General features: G+C 36.4%; 1 protein-coding gene across 1 annotated transcript in view; it reads right to left on the reverse strand.

Annotated features, from left to right (window-relative positions):
• Positions 1 to 25567, reverse strand: part of EVI5 (ecotropic viral integration site 5) — a 234628-nt gene that overhangs the window by 46495 nt on the left and 162566 nt on the right. Inside the window, exon 18 of the mRNA XM_043575573.1 lies at positions 21294 to 21389. Coding sequence (XP_043431508.1) covers positions 21294 to 21389 — 96 coding nt within the window. The remainder of the gene's footprint in view (positions 1 to 21293; positions 21390 to 25567) is intronic.

Here is a 25567-nt window from a genome sequence, read left to right on the forward strand (position 1 = left end):
TGCTTAAATGACTGAGCCACCCAGTGCCCCTGTAGTAGGTAGATGACTTTAAATTCTGGGAAAAGCATAGAGGTAGTCACCAAGAAAAGACTAAAAAAGAGAGGATTTGTCATAAAAGGAAAGCATCGAATATCACTTATTCAGCTTCACCTTGCTCAGTGAGGCAGTGCCTACAGCTGGAAAATCCTGTAGCTTAAAAAAACGTGATTCATCTTCTGGATGGCTGGAACCATCATATTTCAATATCCTCATATTTCACGTCATGAGGGTTTATCACCTCAGTGGAAGATTCATCTCCACTTTTATTTCTTGGCTTTGTATTTTATATATTTTTTTTAATATCACAAAGTTAAACTCCAAATAGGTGCTCTTGTGCAGTGTAAAACAGCTTTTGTCTCACTTTTTCCCCTATCAGGAAAGGATATATGATGAAATCCTATTTACTAATGATAAACACTGTCATGCTAGGTTAAGACCTGACAAGTCCTTTGGTAGTAGTGTCTTGGGATACTGAGACTTTTAAACAATTAGTTCCAAAAAGCCTTTCTAAATCTAAGCAAGTATCAGTTCATCTTTTTGTCATTCCACTACTCAGCATTGTTATTTCTTGAGATCCTCTTCTGCCAGCTTGAAGACTATCACGGTCTAGACCTATTATTTTCATACTTTGGATTCTGATCACCAATTCTTTCTCTTAGCAAGATTTTCTCCAGACTGATAAATTAAAAAGCTGTCCTCTTTTTTAGCACTGCCCTTGTACTTGTGTATTATCTTCATAAGTGGCTTGACCCAAGCATGGCCTAGATCCAACATCATTAGAGCATTAAACAGACTCAGGAGCTAACTAACTTAGCAAGGATCACATGGCTATCTAGGAAAAAGCCAAGGGTGAAATCAGGTTCCACTCCTACTCCCATATTTGTGCAACAAACTACAGCAGGATATATGTTAGAATTGTTTTCCTAAAAATGGTGCTGATAATTTTATGTATTCATGTTATCTTTTCCTGGACCCTCCATAAAAAGTGATAATAAGCCAAAGTTGGGGAATACATTCCTTAGCTGTTGAAGTTTGTCACGTATCTTCCTTAGCATCAGATGACCAGACAGCTTCCTATATATTCATTTCACTGATAAAACATGCTCTTCTCTCATTTGTTTAAAGGACACATGAAGAGCTGATTTTGCCAACAAGAATTTTTATCAACTTATTAGACTACTAGAGTACTGGAATTTGATAAGGAGCCAGCCACTTTTATCAAGTATAGAAGAAGGCCAGTATGAAAAACCCAATTATAATTACTTATCAATTCAGTAATCTCTTCTCATATGAAGTCAAGGGAGAACAAGGTATAAAAAAGAAAACAAAGATAAGTCAAAGACAGCCTATATAAACATAGTATCAATAATATGCATTTGAAATGAATAACTCATACTATAAAATTAATTTCATCTCTATAATTTCAATGAGATGGTTTGGCTTGGCTGTGAATAATATTGTTATTAAATCATTTTTCTCACTGCTCCCCTATCAAAAATTCATCACCTTTAGCTTATGATTTGGGAGTTCACCTGATATATAGAGGAATTTAAATGCCTCGGGAAAAAAAGTAGAGAAAAACAATTTAAAAATATATCATTTCTATTCATATTTCCTATAATTGATCAATGTGAAAATCTTGAAATATGTACAGTCAGCTTTTTTAAGAAAGAGAAACAATTGTTTCTGTAAAATTATACTTTTACCTTAAATAACTCAAAGGAAAAAATATAACAATGAAAATTAAATCTTAAACTTTAGCTGAAATTGATAAAAAAAAAATATAGGGAACTTGAGTCAGGTTTCTGTCCAAACTGTGTCCCTTGAATTGTAATTTTAATTGCCCAAATAAATGACTGTTTGCTACATATAAAAAAAAAAGCACAGTGAATGCAAAGTGTTTCTTCAATACAAGAGGCATAATTTCCTTAAAAAAAAAAAAAAGACCTCTAACTTTAAGTGTTTATGAAAAACATTAAGATGCTGGAGTCCATTTTTTTAAAATTACATACTTTAAACTCATTTGCCTATCTTGCTGTAAAGATATATGTACATTTATACTTGGTTTCATCTCCCCTATCTCCACTTCCAGATTTTTGATAACATTGTTACACTGTCAAAGTTTGAAGGAAACCATCCTAACCTGTACCCCTTTATTCCCATGTTTGTTTAGTATTAGTTCTGTATTCAAATTAATTCAATAGTTACCACCCCTCTTTTTAAACAGCACCTGCATTTCTCAGTTCTTTGACTTGTTTTAAGCTAGATTTCACAATTCCTAGTTTTTTGAAGAAAGAACTGTGGAAACAGTATCCCAGCAGTCTTTCACACTGGAAAATGCCAACCTGTCTCTTCAATATATTTAAATGACACCTTGTTAGGCTATAATATCTTTGGGTCACCCAAACTCAGAATTTTGTAGACTAGTACTAAGAGAACCTTCTATGATGACAGAAATGTTTTCTACCTGCATTGTCTAATGTGGTAGCTAGTAGCTACTGAGGCTATGGAGCTAAGTGTGACTGAGGGACTGATTTTAATTTTGTTTAACTTAAATCAATTGAAATTTAAATTACCACATGTGGCTAGTGGTTATTGTACTGGAGAGTGCAGCATAGCCACTGCTCCATTGGTTTCTGGCCTTGAATGTGCCATGAGAAATGTGGAGGACAAGTCTTAATTTTCCCATACAATTTTGTGGATAATTTGCTTTGAGTGTTTATGGAGTATTGTGTGTCAAAATATTCTGGAACACAGAGTGTTCTTTTAATTTGTGTATTTAAATCTTCCTGAATTTCAGGGACCTCTTCTTGTTTACATATTAAAAAAAATCTTTTTTTAGTATTTATCTATTTTTGAGAGACAGAGAGATAGAGCATGAGTGGGGGAGGAGCAGAGAGAGAAGGAGACACAGAATCCTCAGCAGGTTCCAGGCTCTGAGCTGTCAGCACAGAGTCCAATGTGGGGCTCAAACTCATGGACCACAAGATCATGACCTGAGCCAGAGTCAGATGCTTAACCGACTGAGCCACCCAGGAACCCCAATTGTTTATATATTTTTTAAATTGAAGTGTAATTAACATACAATGTTATATTAGTTTCAGGTGTACAATATAGAGATTCAACAATTCTATACATTACTCAGTGTTCAGCAGGTCAAGTATACTCTTAATCTTCTTCATTGCACTTATCTCTCCTCTGGTAACCACCAGTTTGTTCTCTGTATTTAAAGAGTGTGGGGGTTTTTGTTTGTTTGTTTGTTTTTTTAAGTGTATGTCTGTCTGTCTGTCTGTAAATAATCTCTATACCCAACATGGGGCTCGAACTCACGACCCTGAGATGAAGAGTCGCATGCTCTTCTGACTGAGCCAGTTAGGTGCCCCTGTTTAGGTTCTTAAATTTCACATATGAGAGAAATGATATGGTAGATATAGTCAATGGAATATTACTCAGCCATAAAAAAGAAGGAGACTTACCATTTGCAACAACACAATGGATCTAAGGGTAAAATGCTAAGTGAAATAAGTCAGTCAGAGACAGACAAATATCATGATTTCACTCATATGTGAAACTGTTCATATTTTTTTTAATACATCTTCTTTCTATTTATTGTGGGACACCAGTTATCCTTAGTGTTAGATTATCTATCATTCATCCATACCTGTTAGCTAATAACTGTTTTACATTCTTAATCTCTGCATTCACTATGATTATCTCAAGCTTTTCTTCCATGCCAGTATTCCACTTTTCAACACTGTTTATTGAATAGACTACTCTTTTCTAGTCTCTGCAGTGATGCACTGGGTTTCAATTTGCTTCCCTAGCACCATCTTATTCCTTACATCAGTATTTTTTTTATCATCTTTTGATTTCTTAATTTTATTGAAGTCATGTTTGTTTCATAGCATGAAGCAATTGTAATTCCTCTCTTATCCTTAAGTTACCTTCCTTCTTTCTTTCTCTTTTTTTGCTGAAATAATATAAACCAAGTTGCTGTGCCATTTCTTCTCATGCTCATGGGTGGGTGACTGTCAAGATATTTCAAATGCTTTAAGAATACAGGTTACTTACTAACTCTTTTTTCCACCATATTTAGAAATCTATTTTCTTTGCCCTCCAAGCTCAAGCTTCTTTGAGAACTTTTGTATAGCCTGAGGAATAACACAGGCAAAGGAAGAACCTGGCTAAATAAGGACCTTATTCTTCTGAGATTTTGTTAAATATCTGTATTATCTAACTGGGAGGATATATGTCAAAACCTGGGTTTTTAAATTTTTTTTTTCAACGTTTTTTTATTTATTTTTGGGACAGAGAGAGACAGAGCATGAACGGGGGAGGGGCAGAGAGAGAGGGAGACACAGAATCGGAAACAGGCTCCAGGCTCCGAGCCATCAGCCCAGAGCCTGATGCGGGGCTCGAACTCCCGGACCATGAGATCGTGACCTGGCTGAAGTCGGACGCTTAACCGACTGCGCCACCCAGGCGCCCCAAAACCTGGGTTTTAAGATTCGTATAATTCCCCAAATTCAGTGTGTTATCCCCAAGGCCTTCACTTTATTATTTTTTTTTAATTTTTTTTTCAACATTTTTTATTTATTTTTGGGACAGAGAGAGACAGAGCATGAACGGGGGAGGGGCAGAGAGAGAGGGAGACACAGAATTGGAAACAGGCTCCAGGCTCCGAGCCATCAGCCCAGAGCCCGACGCGGGGCTCGAACTCACGGACTGCGAGATCGTGACCTGGCTGAAGTCGGACACTCAACCAACTGAGCCACCCAGGTGCCCCTCAGGCTGCTTTTAAAGTAGAAAAGTACTTGCCTTAAAAAAAAAAAGCCCTATTTACTATTTTGTTAGATACAAAATTATAGAATCACTGAGAAAGTAAAGCAAAGCTGGAGGCATCATAATTCCAGACTTCAAGCTGTAGTACAAACCTGTAGAAATCAAGACCGTATGGTACTGGCACAAAAAGAGACACACAGATCAATGGAACAGAATAGAGAATCCAAAAATGGACCCACAACTATATGGTCAACTAATCAACAAAACAGGAAAGAATATTCAGTGGAAAAGAGACAGTCTCTGCAACAAATGGTGTTGGGAAAATGGGACAGCAACATGCAGAAGAATGAAACTGGACCACTTTCTTACACCACACACAAAAATAAATTCAAAATGGATGAAAGACCTAAATGTGACACCAGAAGCCATCAAAATCCTAGAGGAGAACACAGATAACAACCTCTTTGACCTCGGCTAGAGCAACTTCTTATTAAACACATCTCTAGAATCAGGGGAAACAAAAGCAAAGATGAACTATTGGGACTTTATCAAGATAAAAAGCTTTTGCACAGCAAAGGAAACAATCAACAAAACTAAAAGGCAGCCTACAGAATGGGAGAAGATATTTGTAAACGACATATTGATAAAGGGTTAGTATCCAAAATCTATCAAGAATTTTTCAAACTGAACCCCCCAAAACAAATAATCCAATTAAGAAATGGGTAGAAGACCTCAACAGACATTTTCCAAAGAAGACATCCAGAGGGCTAACAAACATATGAAAAGATGCTCAATATCATTCATCATCAGGGAAATACAAATCAAAACCATGAAGAGATAACAAGTCACACCTGTCAGAATAGCTAAAATTAACAAAACAGGAAACAAGTGTTAGCGAGGGTGGAGAGAAAGGGGGACTCTCTTTGTACTGCTGGTGGGAATGCAAACTGGTGCAGCCACTTTGGAAAAGAGTATGGAGATTCCATAAAAGGTAAAAACAGAACTACCTTACAATCCAGCAATTGCACTATAGGTATTTACCCAAAGGGTACAAAAATACAGATTTGAAGAGTTACATGAACCCCAATGTTTATAGGAGCATTATCAACAATAGCCAAACTATGGAAAGAACCCAAATGTCCATCAACTGATGAATGGATAAAGAAGAGGTGGTGTCTGCCTGTCTCTGTCTCTGTCTCTCTCTCTCTATTAAAATATTACTCAGCCATCAAAAAGAATGAAATCTTACCATTTGCAACAATGTGGATAGAGCTAGAGGGTATTAAGCAAAATAAGTCAGTCAGAGAAAGACAAATACCATATAATGTCACTCATATGTGGAATTTAAGAAACAAAACACATGAACTTATGAGACGGGAAAAAAGAAAGGGAAACAAACCATAAGAGGCTCTTAAAGATAGAAAACAAACTGAGGGTTGAATGAGGGAGGTGAGTGGGGGGTGGGTTAGATAGGTGATGGGTGTTAAGGAGGGCACTTGATATGATGAGCACTAGGTGTTATATGGAAGTGATGTATCACTGAAGTCTACTCCTGAAAACAGTATTGCACTAAATGTTAACTAGCTAGAATTTAAATAAAAAATTGCAAAGAAAAGGAAAAAAAAAAGTATAGGATCAGTTTCAATCTACCTCTGGGACACCATTTATTTAAATAAATCTTTACATATGTGGTCCTTAGAACATGCTACTACCTCTTATGGCACAGAATATCAAACCCTCAGGGAGCCTGGGTGGCTCAGTTGGTTGAGTGTTTGGCTCTTGGTTTCAGCTGAGGTCATGATCAGGTGGTAGGATGGAACCCCATGTCTGGCTCTGTGCTGAGCATGGAGCTTACTTAAGATATTCATTCTCTCTCTCTCTCTCTCTCTCTCTCTCTCTCTCTCTCTCTTTCTTTTCTTTTCTTTCTTCCCTTCCTTCCTCTCTCTCTCTCTCTCGCTTTTTTCTTTCTCTCCCCCCCACCGCTCTCCCCTGCTCTATCTAGCACACTCTCCCTTTAAAATAAAAAAATTAAAAATTAAAAAAAAAAGAGTATCAAACTCTCTTAAATATGGCTGTTTTCTGCCCCCTAAAATTCATTCTGCAATTGTTTTTTGAGCACCTGTTATATGCCAGGTAAAAGGCATACTGCAGTAAATAATATAAATAAGGCTCTAACAGTATTCGTGGGAGTGAGTTAATTCTTGATGTGAAGATAATTAAAGACTCTGATAAGAGTCATAAACAATATAAAACATGATGATGAAACAGAGAGTAAACGGTGTAAGGGTCCAACTTTACGAAGGTGGTCAGGGAAAATCTGTGAGTGGGTGACTTTTGAGATAAAAATGATGAGAAGGAACCACCACAGAATGGCTCAGGGAGCATAGTGTCCAAATGCAGAGTAGAGTAAGAGCAAAAGCCTTCATGTAGGAAGTTTGGTGCAAGCAACATAAAGGAGGATGGTGTTGCTAGAGCATAACACATGAAGGGTAGTGTGGTTTATGACACAGTCAAGAGAAGTAGGCAGGAGCCAGACAACTCAGGGACTTCAAGGCCATAGAATGAGTACAGCACTTTTGTTTGATGAACCAAGTTTTCTTTGTTGTTATTTTCCTATGATTATTTGGAAGTTCTAATTCTTATTTCCATTCTAGCAATGATTATCTTAAAGTATATACGTTTAAATGTATATTTTTCAAAAATTACAATAGTAATCATCTAAGTTCATATAGTGTAAAAAGTAAACTCCTGCCCCTTACTCTTTTGCACTAAGCCCTTTACTCTCCTCAGAGGGAACACTGTCAACAGTTGTGACAGGTATCACAGCAGACTACTCTAAAGTATTTAAACATAAATATGTGTATACAGGTAGTACACACACATATACTTTTTAAAACGCACATGGAATTATGTTCTACATTGTCTATGATTTGTTTTTCTCATTTAATATGTCTTGCAGATCTTTAGTCTTTCTTGAAGATAGAGACTATGACAAGTATGGATTTACTATGGTTTAACAATTCTCCTATTTAAGAGTGGTAACCAATATTTTTAAAGAATAAAAACGATGTGGGGCGCCTGGGTGGCTCAGTCGGTTAAGCGTCCAACTTCAGCTCAGGTCACGATCTCGTGGTCCGTGAGTTCGAGCCCCGCGTCGGGCTCTGGGCTGATGGCTCAGAGCCTGGAGCCTGCTTCTGATTCTGTGTCTCCCTCTCTCTCTGCCCCTCCCCCGTTCATGCTCTGTCTCTGTCTCAAAAATAAATAAACGTTAAAAAAAAAAATTAAAAAAAAAAAAGAATAAAAACGATGTTGGATTTCTGCATCCATCTTAAGAAGTTAAAGAACACAAAGTAAGTCTAATCTGGAAGGAAATAATAAAAATAAGAACAGCAATAAAACAGAAAAAAAAAGTGGCTTATCATTAAATTTGCCTTTGCTAATATTCTCCTGGCCAGTGGTATTAGAAGTATTGGTTATTAGAAGCACTATTCCTTTCTCCTTTCTTGAATGTTTTACAGATGTTTAATATGCCACCCAATTCTCAATTGAAATTTATCATTAGTTGATACATTTTTATAATTTTAGAATACGAAATCAGTATTTGGCATAGTTTAACATTTTAAGCTTTTCAAATTAAAACTTCAAACAAGGTTTACAAATAGACATCACACCCTTAAAGGAAATAACAGAAACAATTAGTAATCTCTATGCTCTCTTCATAGAGATTTCAAAATAAATCTAAGGTTATACATAGGATGTGGGTTTTTCACTGGGAGAAGTATTACAGAAAGTTTGTGGTATTAGAAGGGTCATGACACAATGCAGGTTGCTTAGTCTCAAATGCAAGTGTAAAGTTTACATTTAAAAAATATTTTAAATTACATGCACAGATAAAAAATATACCTCAAAGAGAGACTATGCTAAACATATATCCAAGCGCTCTCTCTCTCCTTTGTAAAGCTAAAATATTTCAGAGGCCATAAGAAGGCAATATCTTTGCTGTTTTAAAGGTTAAATAATACTTTTTTTCGAGGCTATATTATGAAACTATGTTCAACGGTCACAGAGGCAACCATGTTAACTTGCAGCAGGGGGACAATTTTTAAGTCCTAATTTGGTATTTTTGATGCATTTATTAAAGCAAAATATATTAAGCAAATTATAACTGCATATGAAATTACTATAGAAGAAAACCCAATGATATGAGTAAATCCCTGACAGGTGATAAGTAATCACCGTGATTAATCAACATAACCTTACTGAAACATCAATAGCAACCACTAAGCTCTAGTAAGTTATTACTGATTTGTACTCTGCCCAAAGAAAAATTAATCATAATAGTAACTGTGGTAAATGGTAGCCTCTCTGTGACTTCAAGGTGACTCATTTGAAACATCTAAAAACAAAATCATACTCATCTCACATACTATTGATAAAGTTTCTAAAACAGTTTCCTGTAATTTAAAGTCATGCACAAAAAAGGTTTGAATATTTTTTATGGTTTAGCAACTAGAAAAAAGTACATATAAATACTTTTAAGAAAATAATAAGGTAATTTGAAAGTATGTAAGGGAGAACATAAATCTAAAAAAAAATTTAATGCTAAGACTGACTTAATTCCATTTGTGAAGAGAAAGAACAAACACAAATACGCATTTTAAAGTGATCTTTCTTATAGGACCAACTACATGTCCATATGAAAAGTCAGCATTTGCATAAGGTCAAAAGCTAGAAAATATTTCTTATAAATCATAGTTTAATTAGAAGCAAATCAATTTTGTGATGAATACTTAAATTTATAGGATTCCAAGGGTCCCAAAAAACCACGAGATTATATAAAGTATTTTTTATAATAGACTTTTTAAAGAACAGTTTTTGATTTACAGAAAAAATGAGAAGACAGAAAGTTCCCATATACCTCCTGCACTAGTTTCCCTATTATTAGCATCTTTCATTATTGTGGTAAATTTGTTATAATTCATTATAATTAATGAACCAATACTGATACATTTCTAACTAAAGTCTACAGTTTATTCAGATTTCCTTAGTTTTTTTGTTTGTTTGTTTGTGAGCTAATGTCCTTCTTCTGTCCTAAGATCCTATGTAAGATACCACATTACATTACATTTTGCTGTCATGTCTCCTTAGGCTCCTCTTGGCTGTGATAGTTACTCAGACTTTACTTGTTTTTGATGAGCTCTGAGGAGTGCTGGTCAAGTATCTTGTAGGATGCCCCACCATTGAACTTTGTCTGACATTTCTTCTCATGTCAAGAATGGGGTATAAAGGTTACTAAAAGACTACAGAAATACCATTTTCATACCGTATCAAGGGTACGAACTATCAATATGATTAATAACTACTGATGTTGACCTTGATTATCTGTGTTGAGGTAGTGTTTGTGAAGTTTCTCCACTATACAGTTACTCTTTTTTTTCTGCCTTTTCCATACTGTACCCTTCAGAGGGAAGTCATTGTGCACAGTCCACACTTAAGGAGAAGCACTTATTTTTCTTCTCCTTAAGGGTAGAATATCTACAACAATTATTTAGAATTCTTCTGCATAGAAATTTATCTCTTTTCCCTCATTTATTATTTTTTAAATCATTATTTATATCAGTATGGACTCATGGATATTTTATTTTTTTAAGTTTATTTATTTTATTTTTGAGAGAGTTATGAATGGGGGAGGGGCAGAGAGAGAGGGAGAGACAGAGAATCCCAAGCAGGCTCCACACTGTCAGTGTGGAGCCCGATGCAGGGCTCAAACCCACGAACAGTGAGATCACGACCTGAGCCAAAGTTGGATGCCTAACTGACTGAGCCACCCAGGTGCCCCTTGGATACTTACTTTATACTGTGAGTTACAATCTACTATGAAGTACTTTAAGTATTTTTTCCTTAATTGTTCTACCTTTGGCCATTAGGAGCTCTTTAGGTTGGTTCATCTGTCCCTTTAAGATACTCCTATTAATATAGGATTTTGTTTTTGAGCTTCTCCTTTCTCTAGTATTATAAGGTGTCTAGGCTCATCTTCGTCCTTACTGTATTTCCTGTCCCAGCCCTGGAATCAGCTATTTCTCTGAGGAGCCTTGGTTTCTTTTACTAGAGAATGGTATGAGAGACCAAGATGTATATGCCAGGTGTACATAAACTAAACCTTAGTAACTTTTAATAACACCAAGATGATCATTGCCATGATGGTACTTAAAGGTCTAATCACTCTTCAGTAATTCTTCAGATGCTACATACAGCAATAACTTAAAAACCTCTAGGTATTTAATTTCTTCATATTTAACTGCATACTAAAGTTGGATACCAAAGAATCTGAACACCTAAGTAAAAAAAAAATTTTAACTGAATTTTATAACACTTAATGACTACATAGCAAGCTGAGTAAAATATTCTGTATATCTAACTTCCTCTGCTGAGAATTATTATTAAAAGTAGGTAAAATTACAGAATAGCTATATTCATAATTTAAAATGCTTAAGATTTTGAGAAAATCATTTAAGAAAAATGAAAATATTTTACTATTTAAGTTGCTCAAAATGAAAACCATTTTACTTCAAGGGCGGGGAAACTTCCAAAAAGAAGTTTGTTAGCCAAGAGCTGGCAGATAAACTACCACCTGTTGTGAAACCATTAACAAATTAGCTCAGGAAACTGGAAAGCACAGACTGATCACAAAGCTTTATGATAAACACCATCATTTAGTAATGTACTGTAATTTAATGTTATTAAAACACATATTTTAAAGTTCAGTGATAAAGATTTTATCACTTCCTCTCCATCTCTGCCAAAACTGCATACTGATCTGGGCACACTGATTTAAACCTAACTCACTCATTTTAGGTCAGAACAGAATTTTGAGTGGGTGTTTTTTAAGCCACGAGTGGTTGGGGTATTGCCCATGTGAGGCATCCCTAGAGGTTATCTGCTGGGCAAACTAACGAAAGTGGGTAAATGTTACTGGCTACCAGGAAAAGAACAAAAAGTTGGATTTGAGTAGAACTACACTGTTTTAAATGAAAATTTTTCCATTACTTATAACCAAGCAGCATTAATTTTATAGATGTGCTTGACCCCCAAAAGCTATTAATATGGTTATGACAAATTAATCTGCTTATCTTTATAATAACCAAAATACAAATTCAATTCCAGGTTAAATATCAGAAAGCTTCAGTTTAATTCCTACCAAATTTACTCAACTATCTGAACAAAAATGAACTTTTCTGTGTTTTGTTCCACCTGCAAAGCAGAGCAAGTTCTATTTAATATGAGTGTAAAAATAAAGTCCTTGACTAATAAATAACATTTGGATCAATGAATAAAAGTGGAAAATTCCACTAAGAGAAAGAGGAAACACTTTTTAACCACCATTTCCTCCCTCCTAAATACTATGAATTACTCTTAAAAGCATTTTTTTCTGAATCAAGTTCAATTAAATCTTTTTAATAGGTTAAATGTCTTTTTTTCCTTCTTAATTTTTACTTATTTTTTTTTAAATTTACATCCAAGTTAGTTAGCATATAGTGCAGCAATGATTTCAGGAGTAGATTCCCTAATTCCCCTTAACTATTTAGCCCATCTCCCCTCCCACAACCCCTCTAGTAATCCTGTTTGTTCTCCATATTTCAGAGTCTCTTATGTTTTCATCCCCCTCCCTGTTTTTAGATTGTTTTTGCTTCCCTTCCCTTATGTTCATCTGTTTTGTATCTTAAAGTCCTCATATGAGTGAAGTCATACGATATTTGTCTTTCTCTGACTAATTTCGCTTAGCATAATACCCTCTAGTTCCATTCACGTAGTTGCGAATGGCAAGATTTCATTCTTTATGACTGCCGAGTAATCACCCCAATGTTTATAGGAGCACTACCAATAATAGCCAAAGTATGGAAAGAACTCAAATGTCCATCAATGGATGAAAAAGAAGATGTGGTGTATAAATGTACAATGGAGTATTGCTAGGTTAAATGTCTTCCAATTGATCACTCCTAAGCTCAAAAACCTTGAATGACTTTTCTTTCTTTTTTTTTTTTTTTTAACATTTATTCATTTTTGAAAGGCAGAGAGAGACAGAGCACGAATGGGGGAGGGGCAGAGAGAGAGGGAGACACAGAAACAAAAGCAGGCTCCAGGCTCCGAGCTGTCAGCACAGAGCCTGACGCGGGGCTTTAACTCACAGACCGCGAGATCATGACCTGAGCCGAAGTCGGAAGCTTAACCGACTGAGCCACCCAGGCGCCCCTTGAATGACTTTTCTATCTTATTCAAAGGCCCAAGTTCTTAGGCCCTACATAATCTGCCCTATTTAATCCTCAGACCTCCTCTACTTCCCCTCTTACTTCGCCCAAGGACTCGAATCAGACATGATTCTTGCCTTAGGCTCTTTGCCTTTATTAATACCTTAGCAAGGAATTCTTTCCCTAAATTTGCATGCCTCACCTGCTTGAAATCTTTAACTATCCCACCCCCCCACCATTTTTTTTTTTTTTTGAGAGAGAGAGAGAGAGAGAGAGACAGACAGACAGACAGAGCATGCACGAGCAAGTGCAAGCAAGGGAAAGACAGAGAATTTTAAGCAGGTGGAGCCCAACAAGGGGCTCAATCCCATGACCCTGAGATCACAAGCTGAGCTGAAATCAAGAGTTGAATGTTCAACTGACTGAGCCATCCAGGTGCCCCTAAATATCCCCTTCTAATATGCCATTTCTTACAACATTATTACTTTTTATTTTTCAAAATGGCACTTTAAAAAAAGAGGTTTTTTTTATTTTTGAGAGACAGTGTTGTGCTGATAACAGAGAGCCCAATGTGGGGCTCAAACTCACAAACCATGAGATCATGACCTGTGCCAAAGTCAGATGCTTAACCGACTGAGCTACCAGGTGCCCCTACAACATTATTTTAAAATAGTAAAAGTATCCTACTCTCAACATTCCAACCCTCTTCCTTTCCTACATTTTTTTTCCATTGTATTCATCATCTTCTAAATTACCCACTATATGATTCATTTATTTTATTCATCTGACTTCTCTACCATTAAACTTGACAATGAAAGGGATTTTTGTGTGTTTTGTTCACTAATTCTTCTAAAGTGTTTAGAGTAGTGACTAGCCCATAGTAGGCACTCCATAAATATTTATTGAACTGAGTCCAATACCACATTCAAATTAATAGTTTAATCTATTCTTTTAGTCACATCGGGACTTTTCATCACGAGTAAGATGTGAGATGGTTTATAAAAGAAGTCTATAACTGAGTGGGTTAGTGGAGCAAAGACAACAAAACAGACTGGGATGGCATCATGAGAGAAGGCTGATCACAGCAGGTCAAACTTAAAGCTGACCTCTGAATGAAAAGCAAGATCAAAAGAGAAGAAAAACAGAGTGAACTGGGATTTAAAGGATTTTTTTTTAAGTTTATTTATTTTGAGAGAAAGTGAGTGTGCAGGAAGAGAGAAGGGCAGAGAGAGAGAGAGAGAGAGAGAGAGAGAGAGAGAGAGAGAATCCCAAGCAGGCTCTGCACTGTCAGTGCAGAGTCAGCTGAAGGGCTTGATCCCATGACCCATGAGATCTAACCTAAGTCGAAATCAAAAGTCAGATGCGCAACCAACTGAGCCACCCAAGCGACTCAATTTGCAGGATTCTTAACTAGTTTATTGTGGCTCGAGTATAGGTAAATGCTAGAAAAAGTAGGAAATGAAGCTAGAAAGGGAGGGAAGATCAGAGCAAAGAGAGTCTTGTGCAGAGAAGCCAGACTTTGAACTCTGTCCTGAAAGCCACTGGAAGCTACTAAGTAGGTAATGAACAAGGAACCAGCAGAAAGTCAGGGAAGGAAATAGAGACAGGGAGACAGAGAATCCAAAGCAGGCTCTGCACTGTCAGCTTGGAGCCCGATGTGGGGCTCGAATTCATGAAACCGTGAGATCATGACCTGAGCCAAAACCAAGAGTCAGACACTTAACCAACTAAGCCACCCAGATGCTCCGAGGAAAGTTTATAAACTTTAAATCAGACCTAAAGTTTCAAGTTGACTGAAGCATCTTTGAAATCAAATTTAATAAACTTCAGCCTCACAAGTGTATCTACTACCAAATACTGTGTTTATACAAATGAGTATTTGTTCACCTGATGTATTTCCTCATCTAAATAGGACACTTATACAAGTATAATTTCATATACTTTAAGAAGGCCTTAATTATATTAATAACAGATTACATAATAATATAGTTTATTAAGTGAAGAGTTGGAGAGAAATTGGTTTATGGCAGATAATTTTCTTAATTCATTTATTTAAATTCAAGTTAGTTAACATACAATGTAGTGTTGGTTTCAGGAGTAGAACCCAGTGTTTCATCACTTATATATGACATCCAGTGCTCATCCCAACAAGTGCCCTCCTTAATGCCCATCACCCCATCCCCATCCCCTCCAGCAACTCTCAGTTTGTTCTCTGTATTTAAGAGTATCTTATGGCTTGCCTTGCTCTCTGTTTTTATCCTATTGTTCCTTCAATGGGAAAAAATTTTATTCACAAGAGAGTAATGTTAATTGGAAGAGTTAGTCCAAAGAAATATGAAATATCAAAATATTTGACAGAGTTCTCCCCCTAGTGGAACCTGAAAATGACTGAAAATACTTCCATGACTAAGAACAACCTAAAATGTATTATTCTTATAATTGAAAAAGCAGTTTCAGATTTTAGCAAGAGATCTATTCATGGATCTTAATCTGCATGCAATGAGCAAATGAATGAAAGTTGAATCATCAAAATGTTTACTGAAAACAAATTTACTAAATGTATTAAGAGGGAGCTAGCCATGGAGAACTCAGTAAGAAGAAATACCTTAAAAGCAGAGGACTAGGGGGTACAGAGAAATATCAATTAAGGAAGGCATAGTAGTTTGCAGAATGGTACAGAATTTTGAAAGAATGTGAAAATTTTGAAAAGTGTGTGTATGTGTAGTGGCAGGGAGGGAGGACGGATAGGTAATGCAGATTGGGGCAACAATGAGAAGGTAAGCATTTTATGCTGAGGAACTTTGATATGATTTGCTAGGTAAAAGACAGTCAATAAAAGTTTTTTATGTTGTAGAAAGCTAATTCTGATAGCTTTGTCGAAGAGCTGAGGCTAGAGAAAAGAGAACTGGCAAGGAAGTTACAATAGTTCAGGTAAGGCTGGGGACAGAAGAATTCAGGGAATGGCTGGGGGAATAGAAAGGCTAAGAAAGAGTGAAAGAAAAGTTTCTGAAATTAAAATGACCTTTGATTTAGTTTTAGATTTACTCAGCACTTTTCTCTTTTGAAGGAACTGAAGAGCTAGGCAAGACACATCAGTCTGTATGGGTTATTAAAAATTATCTGAAAGCCAATCTACAAGAGTAGGTGAGTAGGTAAAAGGTTGGTAGAAATGTTAACTAGAACAAGCATTTTGTAAAAATAATTTGGTATTATCCAGTAAAGTTGAAAGTTTATATACTCTCTCTATATATATAGCCTTGATGTAAAGGGCTAAAAAAAACGTGTAAGTGAAGTTCCTACTAGGTTGAACAATTCAGTAAGAGATGATACCATTGATCAAGACTTGAGATACAGGGGCATCTGAGTGGCTCAGTCAGTTAAACGTCCCAACTCTTGCTTTCAGCTCAGGTCATGATCTCACAGTTTGTGAGACTAAGCCCTCCATCAGGCTCTGCTCTGACAGTGTGAAGCCTGCTTGGGATTCTCTCTCTCTCTGCCTGTCTCCCACTCATGCTCTCTGTCTCTCTCTTGCTCAAAATAAATAAATAAAATTAAAAAAAAAAAAGAAGGCTTAATACAAAAAAAAATTTGGAGGGAATGAAATAGGAACACATATAATTAAAAAAAATTTTTTTTAATGTTTATTCATTTTTTGAGAGACAGAGAGAGACAGAGCGTGAGTGGGGGAAGGGCAGAGAGAGAGGGAGACACAGAATCCGAAAGCAAGCTCCAGGCTCTAAACTGACAGCAGAGAGCCCGATGCAGGGCTCCAACTTACGGACCAGGAGATCATGACCTGAGCCGAAATCGGACGCTTAACCGACTGAGCCACCCAGGCACTCCTAGGAACACATATAATTTTAAACATGTTGAATTTGAAATGCCTGTGCAACTTCCGGGGGGAGTGGTCTACTGTCCATTAAAACTATTACTCCACTCATCAAAAGATACAAGTTAAAAAACAACAATGAAAGACAAGTCAGAGTAGGAGTAGGTATTTGCAAAACATAATCTCAATAAATAAAGAACTACACATCCAAAGAAAAAGACAACCCAGTAGAAAAATACATACAAAAAGACTTTAGCAGGTACTTTAAAAAAGAGGAAATCTAAGTGGCCAACATCATTAGCGATCAGGTAAATGGCAATTAAAACCATGACAAAATATCAATGTGTACCCATCAGAATGGCACAAGTTAAAGCATCTCTCACCACCAAGTGTTGAAGAGGATATGGAACAAGCAAGAACTTGCATATGCTGCTGCTGGGAGTTTAAACTGGTACAAGCCCTTTGGAAAATAAAGTTGAAGATTTGCATGCTCTGTGACATAACTATTCCACACTTTGGAATAGTTTTGGTATACATGCTAGAGAAACATGTACATGTGGTCAGTATAGTGCACAACATTGCTCATAATCACAGCACTGTTCAAAACAGTCCCAACTGGGGAACACCCAAATGACCACTAATATTAAAATGGAGAGATACAATATGATGTTTTCATAAAATGGAACATGTACAACAATAAAAATGATTACTCTTTCTAAAATAATGTTGAACAAAGAACAGACAAAAATTAAAATATTCAATAAGACTCTACTCAAAATTCAGAAACAGGGAAAATTAAACTGTACAGAAAGGCATATAAAGATGACACAATTATAAGGAAAAGCAAAGGAGCGATTACCAAAAAACTCAAGATAAGGGAGTAGGGTATGATTGGGTAGACTTCTGGGGTATAGGCAATATCCTCTATCTTGACCTTAACAGTGATTATATGGGTAATGTGTTTACCCATATTATGTTGTTGCTTTGTATTATGAACTTCTCTGTATGTTGTGTTAGTATTTTTTAAAATGGCTTTTAAAAAAGGTTTAAAATTATTGGTTAGGGGAAACATGCTATGCCTGGAGTTACATTAGGATTTGTTGTCATACAAGATAGCTCCTGAAGCCATGTGAGACCTTTCATTTGAGCACAGCTCTCAAAAAGCCAAAAACTTGGATTTTCAGAAGAATATAAACATTCAGAACTGAATGTTTAGACTGAAAAACAATAAACAAGAAAGAAGAGAGGCAAAAGTGAGTGGTGCAGGAAAGCCAAGAGAGGAGAGAATGTAAAGAGGATGATTGGCTAACAATGACAAATGAAATAAACTCAAGCAGGATAAATACTGAAAAAGTGCCAATGAATTTAGCAATTAGGATGCCAGTGATTATTTAATCAAAAGCCATTTGATGCCAACATACTCCTGATGGTAAAAATTTCATGCATTTTCTATTTTTCAAAACAGATGTTATATTTCATTTTAAACAAGACATGCCGCATATCAGGCTCTTCGTTTTAATTACTATTTCAGAATAAATAAAAAGAGTGATATAAATCTTGCTGTTTGTGACTAAGACGTACAGAAATGTAGCAAAATTTTAGAATTTTCTTGATGTTGGAAAACTATAGGCTTAAACTAGAATTGCCTGTGATACCATGATTTAAATTGCTGATTACAAATATATTATGCAGTCAGTTCATGTCTAAAGTTTTCCTGCATATGTGTTACTTTACAGGGAATATTACCAACAGAACACAAAAGCTATCTTTTTATAAACTTATACAAATCATAATGTGTTTTTAATTACTTTTGATGCAGATCAAAAGATGAGGCTATAATATATATGTCTTAAAAACTAAGCAAATTCTGGGGCGCCTGGGTGGCGCAGTCGGTTAAGCGTCCGACTTCAGCCAGGTCACGATCTCCCGGTCCGGGAGTTCGAGCCCCGCGTCAGGCTCTGGGCTGATGGCTCAGAGCCTGGAGCCTGTTTCCGATTCTGTATCTCCCTCTCTCTCTGCCCCTCCCCCGTTCATGCTCTGTCTCTCTCTGTCCCAAAAATAAATAATAAAAAAAAAAACATTAAAAAAAAAAAAAAAAACTAAGCAAATTCTGAACTGAAATTTAAGACCAAAGGATATTTCAAGTAGGAAGACATTCTAAATGCTGTAGCAAAAACTCTATTATAGCTTGGAACAGAATATAACACATTTTTAAAGAAATAAGATTTTAAACATAATACTTTTCCCATATTAGAAATTTACTACCTTATACTGTATAAGAAATAAGACATAGAGTGAAAAAAAACATTTCTTTTTGAATTCTCATTTGAAAATTGCTTTGGCAATGTACAAATATGATAAACTTTCACTCAAAATTGGACTGAGAGCAGAGGCAACGAAAGAAGAAGTAGGAAATTAGTTAGCCATCCAAAGGAATGAAATTTTGACATTTGCAATGATGAGGATGGGGGCACCTGGGTGGCTCAGTTTGTTAGGCGTCCAACTCTTGGTTTTGGCTCAGGTCATCATCTCACAGTTCAGTTCATGGGTTTGAGCCCCACATTGGGCTCTTTGCTGGCAGTGTAGGGCCTGCCTGGGATTCTCTCTCTCCTTCTCTCTCTGCCCCTCCCCCACGTGCTCTTTCTCTCTTTCGGTCTCTCTCTCAAAATAAATAAACTCTAAAAAACAATGATATGGATGGAGGTAGAGTGTATTATGGTAAGCAAAATAAGTCAGGCAGCGAAAGACGATACTACATGATTTCACTCATATGTGGAATTTAAGAAAACAGATGAACATATGGGAAGGGGAAAAAAAAAGAGAGAGTGAAATAAACCATAAGAGACTCTTAACTATATAGAACAAACAGGGTAGATAAATGGGTGATGGGTATTAAGGAGGGCATTTGTTGTGCTGAGCATACAGTGTTATATGTTAAGTGATGAATCACTAAATTCCACTCCTGAAAACACTATTACACTATGTTAACTAATCAGAATTTAAATAAAAATCTGAAAAGGGTGGGGGGGGGAATAGGTAAATTTAACAAAAATAAAAACTTTTGTGCATCAAAAAACAATAAGAGAACAAAAAGGCAACCCAAAGGAAGGGAGAAAACATTTGCAAATTATAGTCTGATAAGGAACTGACACTGAGAATATATAAGCAACTTCTACAACTCAACAACAACCTGATTCTTTAAAGAAAATACACAAATGGCAAATAAGCAAATGAAAAGACGGTCAACATCACTAATCATTAGGGAAATGGAAATCAAAACCACAATGAGCTACCACTTCACACTGATCAGAATGGCTATTATAAAAAAACAAACAAGCAACAACAAAACCCCCAGAAAATTGACAAGTGTTGGTGAGAATGTGGCGAAATAAGAACCTTGTGCATTGGCTAGTGAGAATGTAAAATGGTGCTATGGCAAATAGTACAGCAATTCCTTAAAAAATTAAACACAAAATTATCACATGATCCATCAATCCCACTTCTGGGTAAATCCCGAAGAATTGAAAGCAGCGATTCAAACGAACGGGTACAACCATGTTCATAGCGGCATTAACACAATAGCCAAAAGGAGGAAGCAACCCAAGTGTTCACCAATGGAGAAATAAACAAAATGCGGTATACACATACAACAGAATATCACTCAGTCTTAAAAAGGAAATACATGTTTTCACATACAACATGGATAAACCTTGATGACACTATGCTAAGTGAAATAAGCCAGTCACAAAAAGACAAATACTGTGTCATCTTACTTATATGAGGTACCTAGAATAGTCTAATTCAGAGATGAAAAGCAGAATGGTGGTTTCTGGGGGTTTGAGGAAGAGGGGTATTAGGACATGTTCAATAGGTCAACTTCCAATTTTGCAAGATGAAAAGAGATCTAGAGACTGGCTGCAGATCAATGTCCATGTATTTAGTGTCACAGAACTGTATACTTTAAAAGAGTAAATTTTATGTTAAATGTATTTTACCACAACCAAAAAAAATGGACTTGGAAATGAACAAGTGTTGAAAATAACAATCACTCGGGGCACCTGGGGGGCTCAGTAGGTTAAGCATCTGGCTTCGGCTCAGGTCAAGATCTCACCATCGTGAGTTCAAGCCCCGCATTGGGCTTTGTGCTGACACTTCAGAGCCTGGAGCCTACTTTGGATTCTGTGCCTCCCTCTCTCTCACCCCCTCCTCCACTCACATTCTGTCTCTCTCTCAAAAATAAACAAACATTAAAAAAAAATTTAAAAAACAGAAACAAACACAAAAAAATAACAATCACAGTTATTAGGAGGAAGATGTAAATGGTGCAGGAAAGGGGCAGAGGGAAGGAGAAACTATTGCCTTATTTTTGTGTGTCCTTTATTATTTTCATATGGTACCTGGATTTCCAGCTCAGCAATGTGCTGCTGTAATTCAGCCACAGCAGCTATGCTATCTGCTTCCCGGAGTCTCACAGCCATCACTTCTTCCTTGTTCTAGGGAAGAAACAAAATAAACCAAAAATAAACCATGTAATAAACCAAAAATAAAACATAAACACTTGTAATCTGCTTCAAATTTAAAAAATAACAAATAGATTAAATGAGAGAAAAAAATTGCCATTATCTCCTGAACTTGATATAAAATGAAGACCAAATATATAGAATAGCATTCCATCTTTAAGCATTGAGAAACACCACTCATGGGGTGCCTGGGTGGCTCAGTAGGTTAAGCGTCCAACTTTGGCTCAGCTCATGATCTCACAGTTCATGAGTTTGAGTCCCGCGTTGGGCTCTGTGCGAACAGCTCAGAGCCTGGAGCCTGCTTCCGATTCTGTGTGTCTCTCTCTCTCTCTCTCTCTCTCTCTCTCTCTCTCTCTCTCTCTCTGCCCCTCTCTGGCTCATGCGCAGTCTCTCTCTCAAAAATAAATAAAAATAAACACCACTCATATAAATAAATGTTGCATAAAATGTTAAAATAAAAATGAACTTAATTAATTAAAAATTCGTATCACTGTTGACTGTGAAAGCTGCTCATTTTTTATGTAAGAGCAAATATTGGGGAGCCTGGGTGGCTCATTCGGTTAAGCATCCGACTTCGGCTCAGGTCATGACTTCATGATTCATGGGTTGAAGCCCAACAGCAGACTCTGTGCTGACAGCTCAAACCCTGGAGCCTGCTTGGGATTCTGTGTCTCCCACTCTCTCTGCCCCTTGCCCACTCATGCTGACTCTCTCTCTCTCTCAAAAATAAAGAAACATTTAAAAAATTAAAAAAAAAAAGAACAAATATTGACAACTTTCAAATACCTAATAAGGACAACAGATTAACAGGCAATATGGATGCTGAGAGAGTATATTAGCTAGACAATATTTAAAAATTATATTCTTTCTGAGGCAATAAATGTCAATGAATTTTTACATTATGCTAAAGAGAACTGAAATTAGATTATATCATAATTCTAACCTTCCTAGGAAAAGTATAATATTTAACTCTACTACCTCAAAATTTCATAAAGAAAAACCCCAAAACTGTATTCTACAATATCTGTGCCAAATTATACTGATCTGGAAGTAACAAAATATGAAAAAAATACGTTAGAGAAATATAGAGTATACAAAAATATTTTGCTCCTCCATTTACTTCAGTTGCAATTTAGCAATCATTAGTATAAAAAATGTACAGGGTGGTAACCTTAGGAGAAATTTAGCACCAACCATGGGAGAGAGCCACCTAAAACACTTTATCCTTCAGGTTAGCCTTCAAATGACTGCATTCTCATAAGAGACTCTAAACTCTAAACTCTAGAGAGCACCAGCTAAGCTGCTCCTGAATTTCTGATTTACAGAAATTCTAGGATATTAGTGCTTATTGCTATTTTAAGCCACTAAGTTTTAGAAGTAATTTTTTAAAAAGTAATACAGGGATGCCTGGGAGGCTCAGTTAAGCATCCAACTTTTGATTTCAGCTCAGGTCATGACCTTATAGTTCATGAGATGGAGCCCCTCGTCAGTCGTCTGTGCTGACAAGCAGGAGCCTGCTTGGGATTCTCTCTCTCTCCCTCTCTCTCTCTGCCCTGCCCCAGCCCGTATGCACTTACTCACTCTCTCTCAAAATAAACATTAAAAAATAATAATAGAGGGGCGCCTGGGTGGCTTAGTTGGTTAAGCGTCTGACTTTGGCTCAGGTCATGATCTCACAGTCCATGGAGTTCGAGCCCCACGTCAGGATCTGTGCTGACAGCTTGGAGCCTGGAGCCTGCTTCAGATTCTGTGTCTCCCTTTCTCTCTCTCTGACCCTCCCCCATTCATGCTTTGTCTCTATCTCAAAAATAAATAAAAACATTAAAAAAAAATTAAGAGGTTGCCTTCTAAGAAAAAAAATAGTAATAGAGAACTACTACTTTACTAATGTTAATTAACAATTTATAAAAATTATACTAATCAAAATTATTTTATGTAAATTACATATACATTTAGCTATGTAAATTTATTAATACTTTCAAATGTATATTATAAATTACATGAAATTATGTTAATCAAGTAAAAAACCCAAAATTTACCTTAATCTTCCCCCTCTCTAATCACCAAGTCTTATTGGTTCTCTATAAAAATAGATTGTGAATTTATCTATTTCTCTTTATTTAAATGCTAACAGCTGGGCCCAAGCTAGCTACTCTGTCCTGTGCTATTTCCTGATGATCTCATATCACATCTCTCTCCAAACTCACCTTAAACCTACCTCCACACACAATGGCATGTATATTCCTTTAAAAAATAACTACATTAATTGCTACAAGCAATATCCCCTAATAAATGCTTAAATGCTAAAATTAGTTGCTGAAACTTTAAGCATATATGCATAGCCTTAAAATAGTTCCCCCCCAATATTTATTAATTACTGTGGTGGTTTTAACATATACCCACAAATTCTTTAATACTTTTTCCTTTTTCTTTTTTTTTTTAAATTTTTTTAAACGTTTATTTATTTTTGAGACAGAGAGAGACAGAGCATGAACGGGGGAGGGTCAGAGAGAGAGAGGGAGACACAGAATCTGAAACAGGTTCCAGGCTCTGAGCTGTCAGCACAGAGCCCGACACGGGGCCCCAACTCACGAACCGCGAGATCATGACCTGAGCCAAAGTCGGACGCTTAACCGACTGAGCCACCCAGGTGCCCCTAATACTTTTTCCTTAAGGAGGTATGGCTTAACACCCCTGCCTGCCATCAGACTGCAGGCTGGCCTTAGTAACTTGCTTATAATGAACCAAGTATAAGAGAAAAAAAGTTCTGTAGTGGAGAAAGCTGGCAGACGCCAACTTAAATGACCAAGGTTACCAGCATTAACCGTAAGATATATTTATACGAAGTGTCTTCTGATATGATGTGCTGAGAAGGACACTTCAACTCTGTATTCTTTCCTAAAATACATAACCTCAGTCTAATCAGGAGAAAACAGACAATCCCAAACTGAGGGATATTCTACAAAATATCTGACCAGTATTCTTCAATAGTCAAGGTAAGGAAAGATAAGAAAGCATTAAGAAACTGTCACAGAATGGAAGAGATGGAGATATAATGAGGAAATTTGAATAAAGTCTATAGTTTAGTAATAACATTGTACCATCATTCATTTCTCAGTACTGATAAATGTACCATGTTAGATGTTAACATGTAAGATGTCAACATTAGAAGAAGCTGATTAAAAGGCATATGGTAACTCTATGTACTATTTTTGCTGCTTTTGTGTAAACATAAAAATATTTCAAAATTAACAGTGAAAAAAAGAAATCTGAAGCAAATACAGCAAAACAGAAAAAAAAAAGTCAGTTGATTTCCTGCTTAAAACCTTCAGTGGCCTCCCACAGCATGGACTCTAAAATTTTACATGGTAAGAAGTGGAATCCCAACCTGCTTCTCTAGCTTTGTTTCATTAGCTTTTTGCTTTATAGAAGTCTCAGCAAACAGGTTCTTTCCTGCTTTTGGATCTTGAACTCTGTGACCTTTTTCATGCGAGGATCTTCCCCTGGCTCTTCATATGGTTGCTTCTGTGCTATTCTTCACGCCCCACCTTTGATACCACTTCCTAGCACTCCATCTTTATTGCCAATTCTCCTTACCTCCCACTTTATAGTACATCATTCGTGATAATCCTATGTATTTTTTACTTTACTGTCTCACTAAACATTGTGTCCACCTTCTTCACTACTGAATCCCCAGTGCCTATAAGACTGACAAATAAAAGCTGCCCAAGTATTTGACAAATACATAATTAGATGCCATCCTTCTTTGAAGTCTCATAATCTCACCTCCTCCCAATCCTATTTGAGAATCACTGTTGTAAAATATACAAAACATGTCCTAAAATAGCATCTATTTAGAATGAAAAGTCTGGCTATATACTTTGTAAGTAACACAATAGAGAAACAGGTATTATCATGCCCTGCTGGTCAAAGTACAAAATGGCACAACTGTCAGGAGTGTTATCTGACAAAATCTATGAAAGTACAAATATATTTACCCACTGACCAAACAATCAAATTACAGGAACACATAGATATACCTCTATAGGAATATGTAGATATAACTCTATATGTCTGAAATTATATATGTATAAGGTTATTCACTATACAGTGCCTGTGACAGCAAAACACTGGGAACAATCCATGTGCAC

Source organism: Prionailurus bengalensis, chromosome C1 (assembly GCF_016509475.1).
Source record: "Prionailurus bengalensis isolate Pbe53 chromosome C1, Fcat_Pben_1.1_paternal_pri, whole genome shotgun sequence".
In the NCBI taxonomy this organism is placed as follows: Eukaryota; Metazoa; Chordata; class Mammalia; order Carnivora; family Felidae; genus Prionailurus; species Prionailurus bengalensis.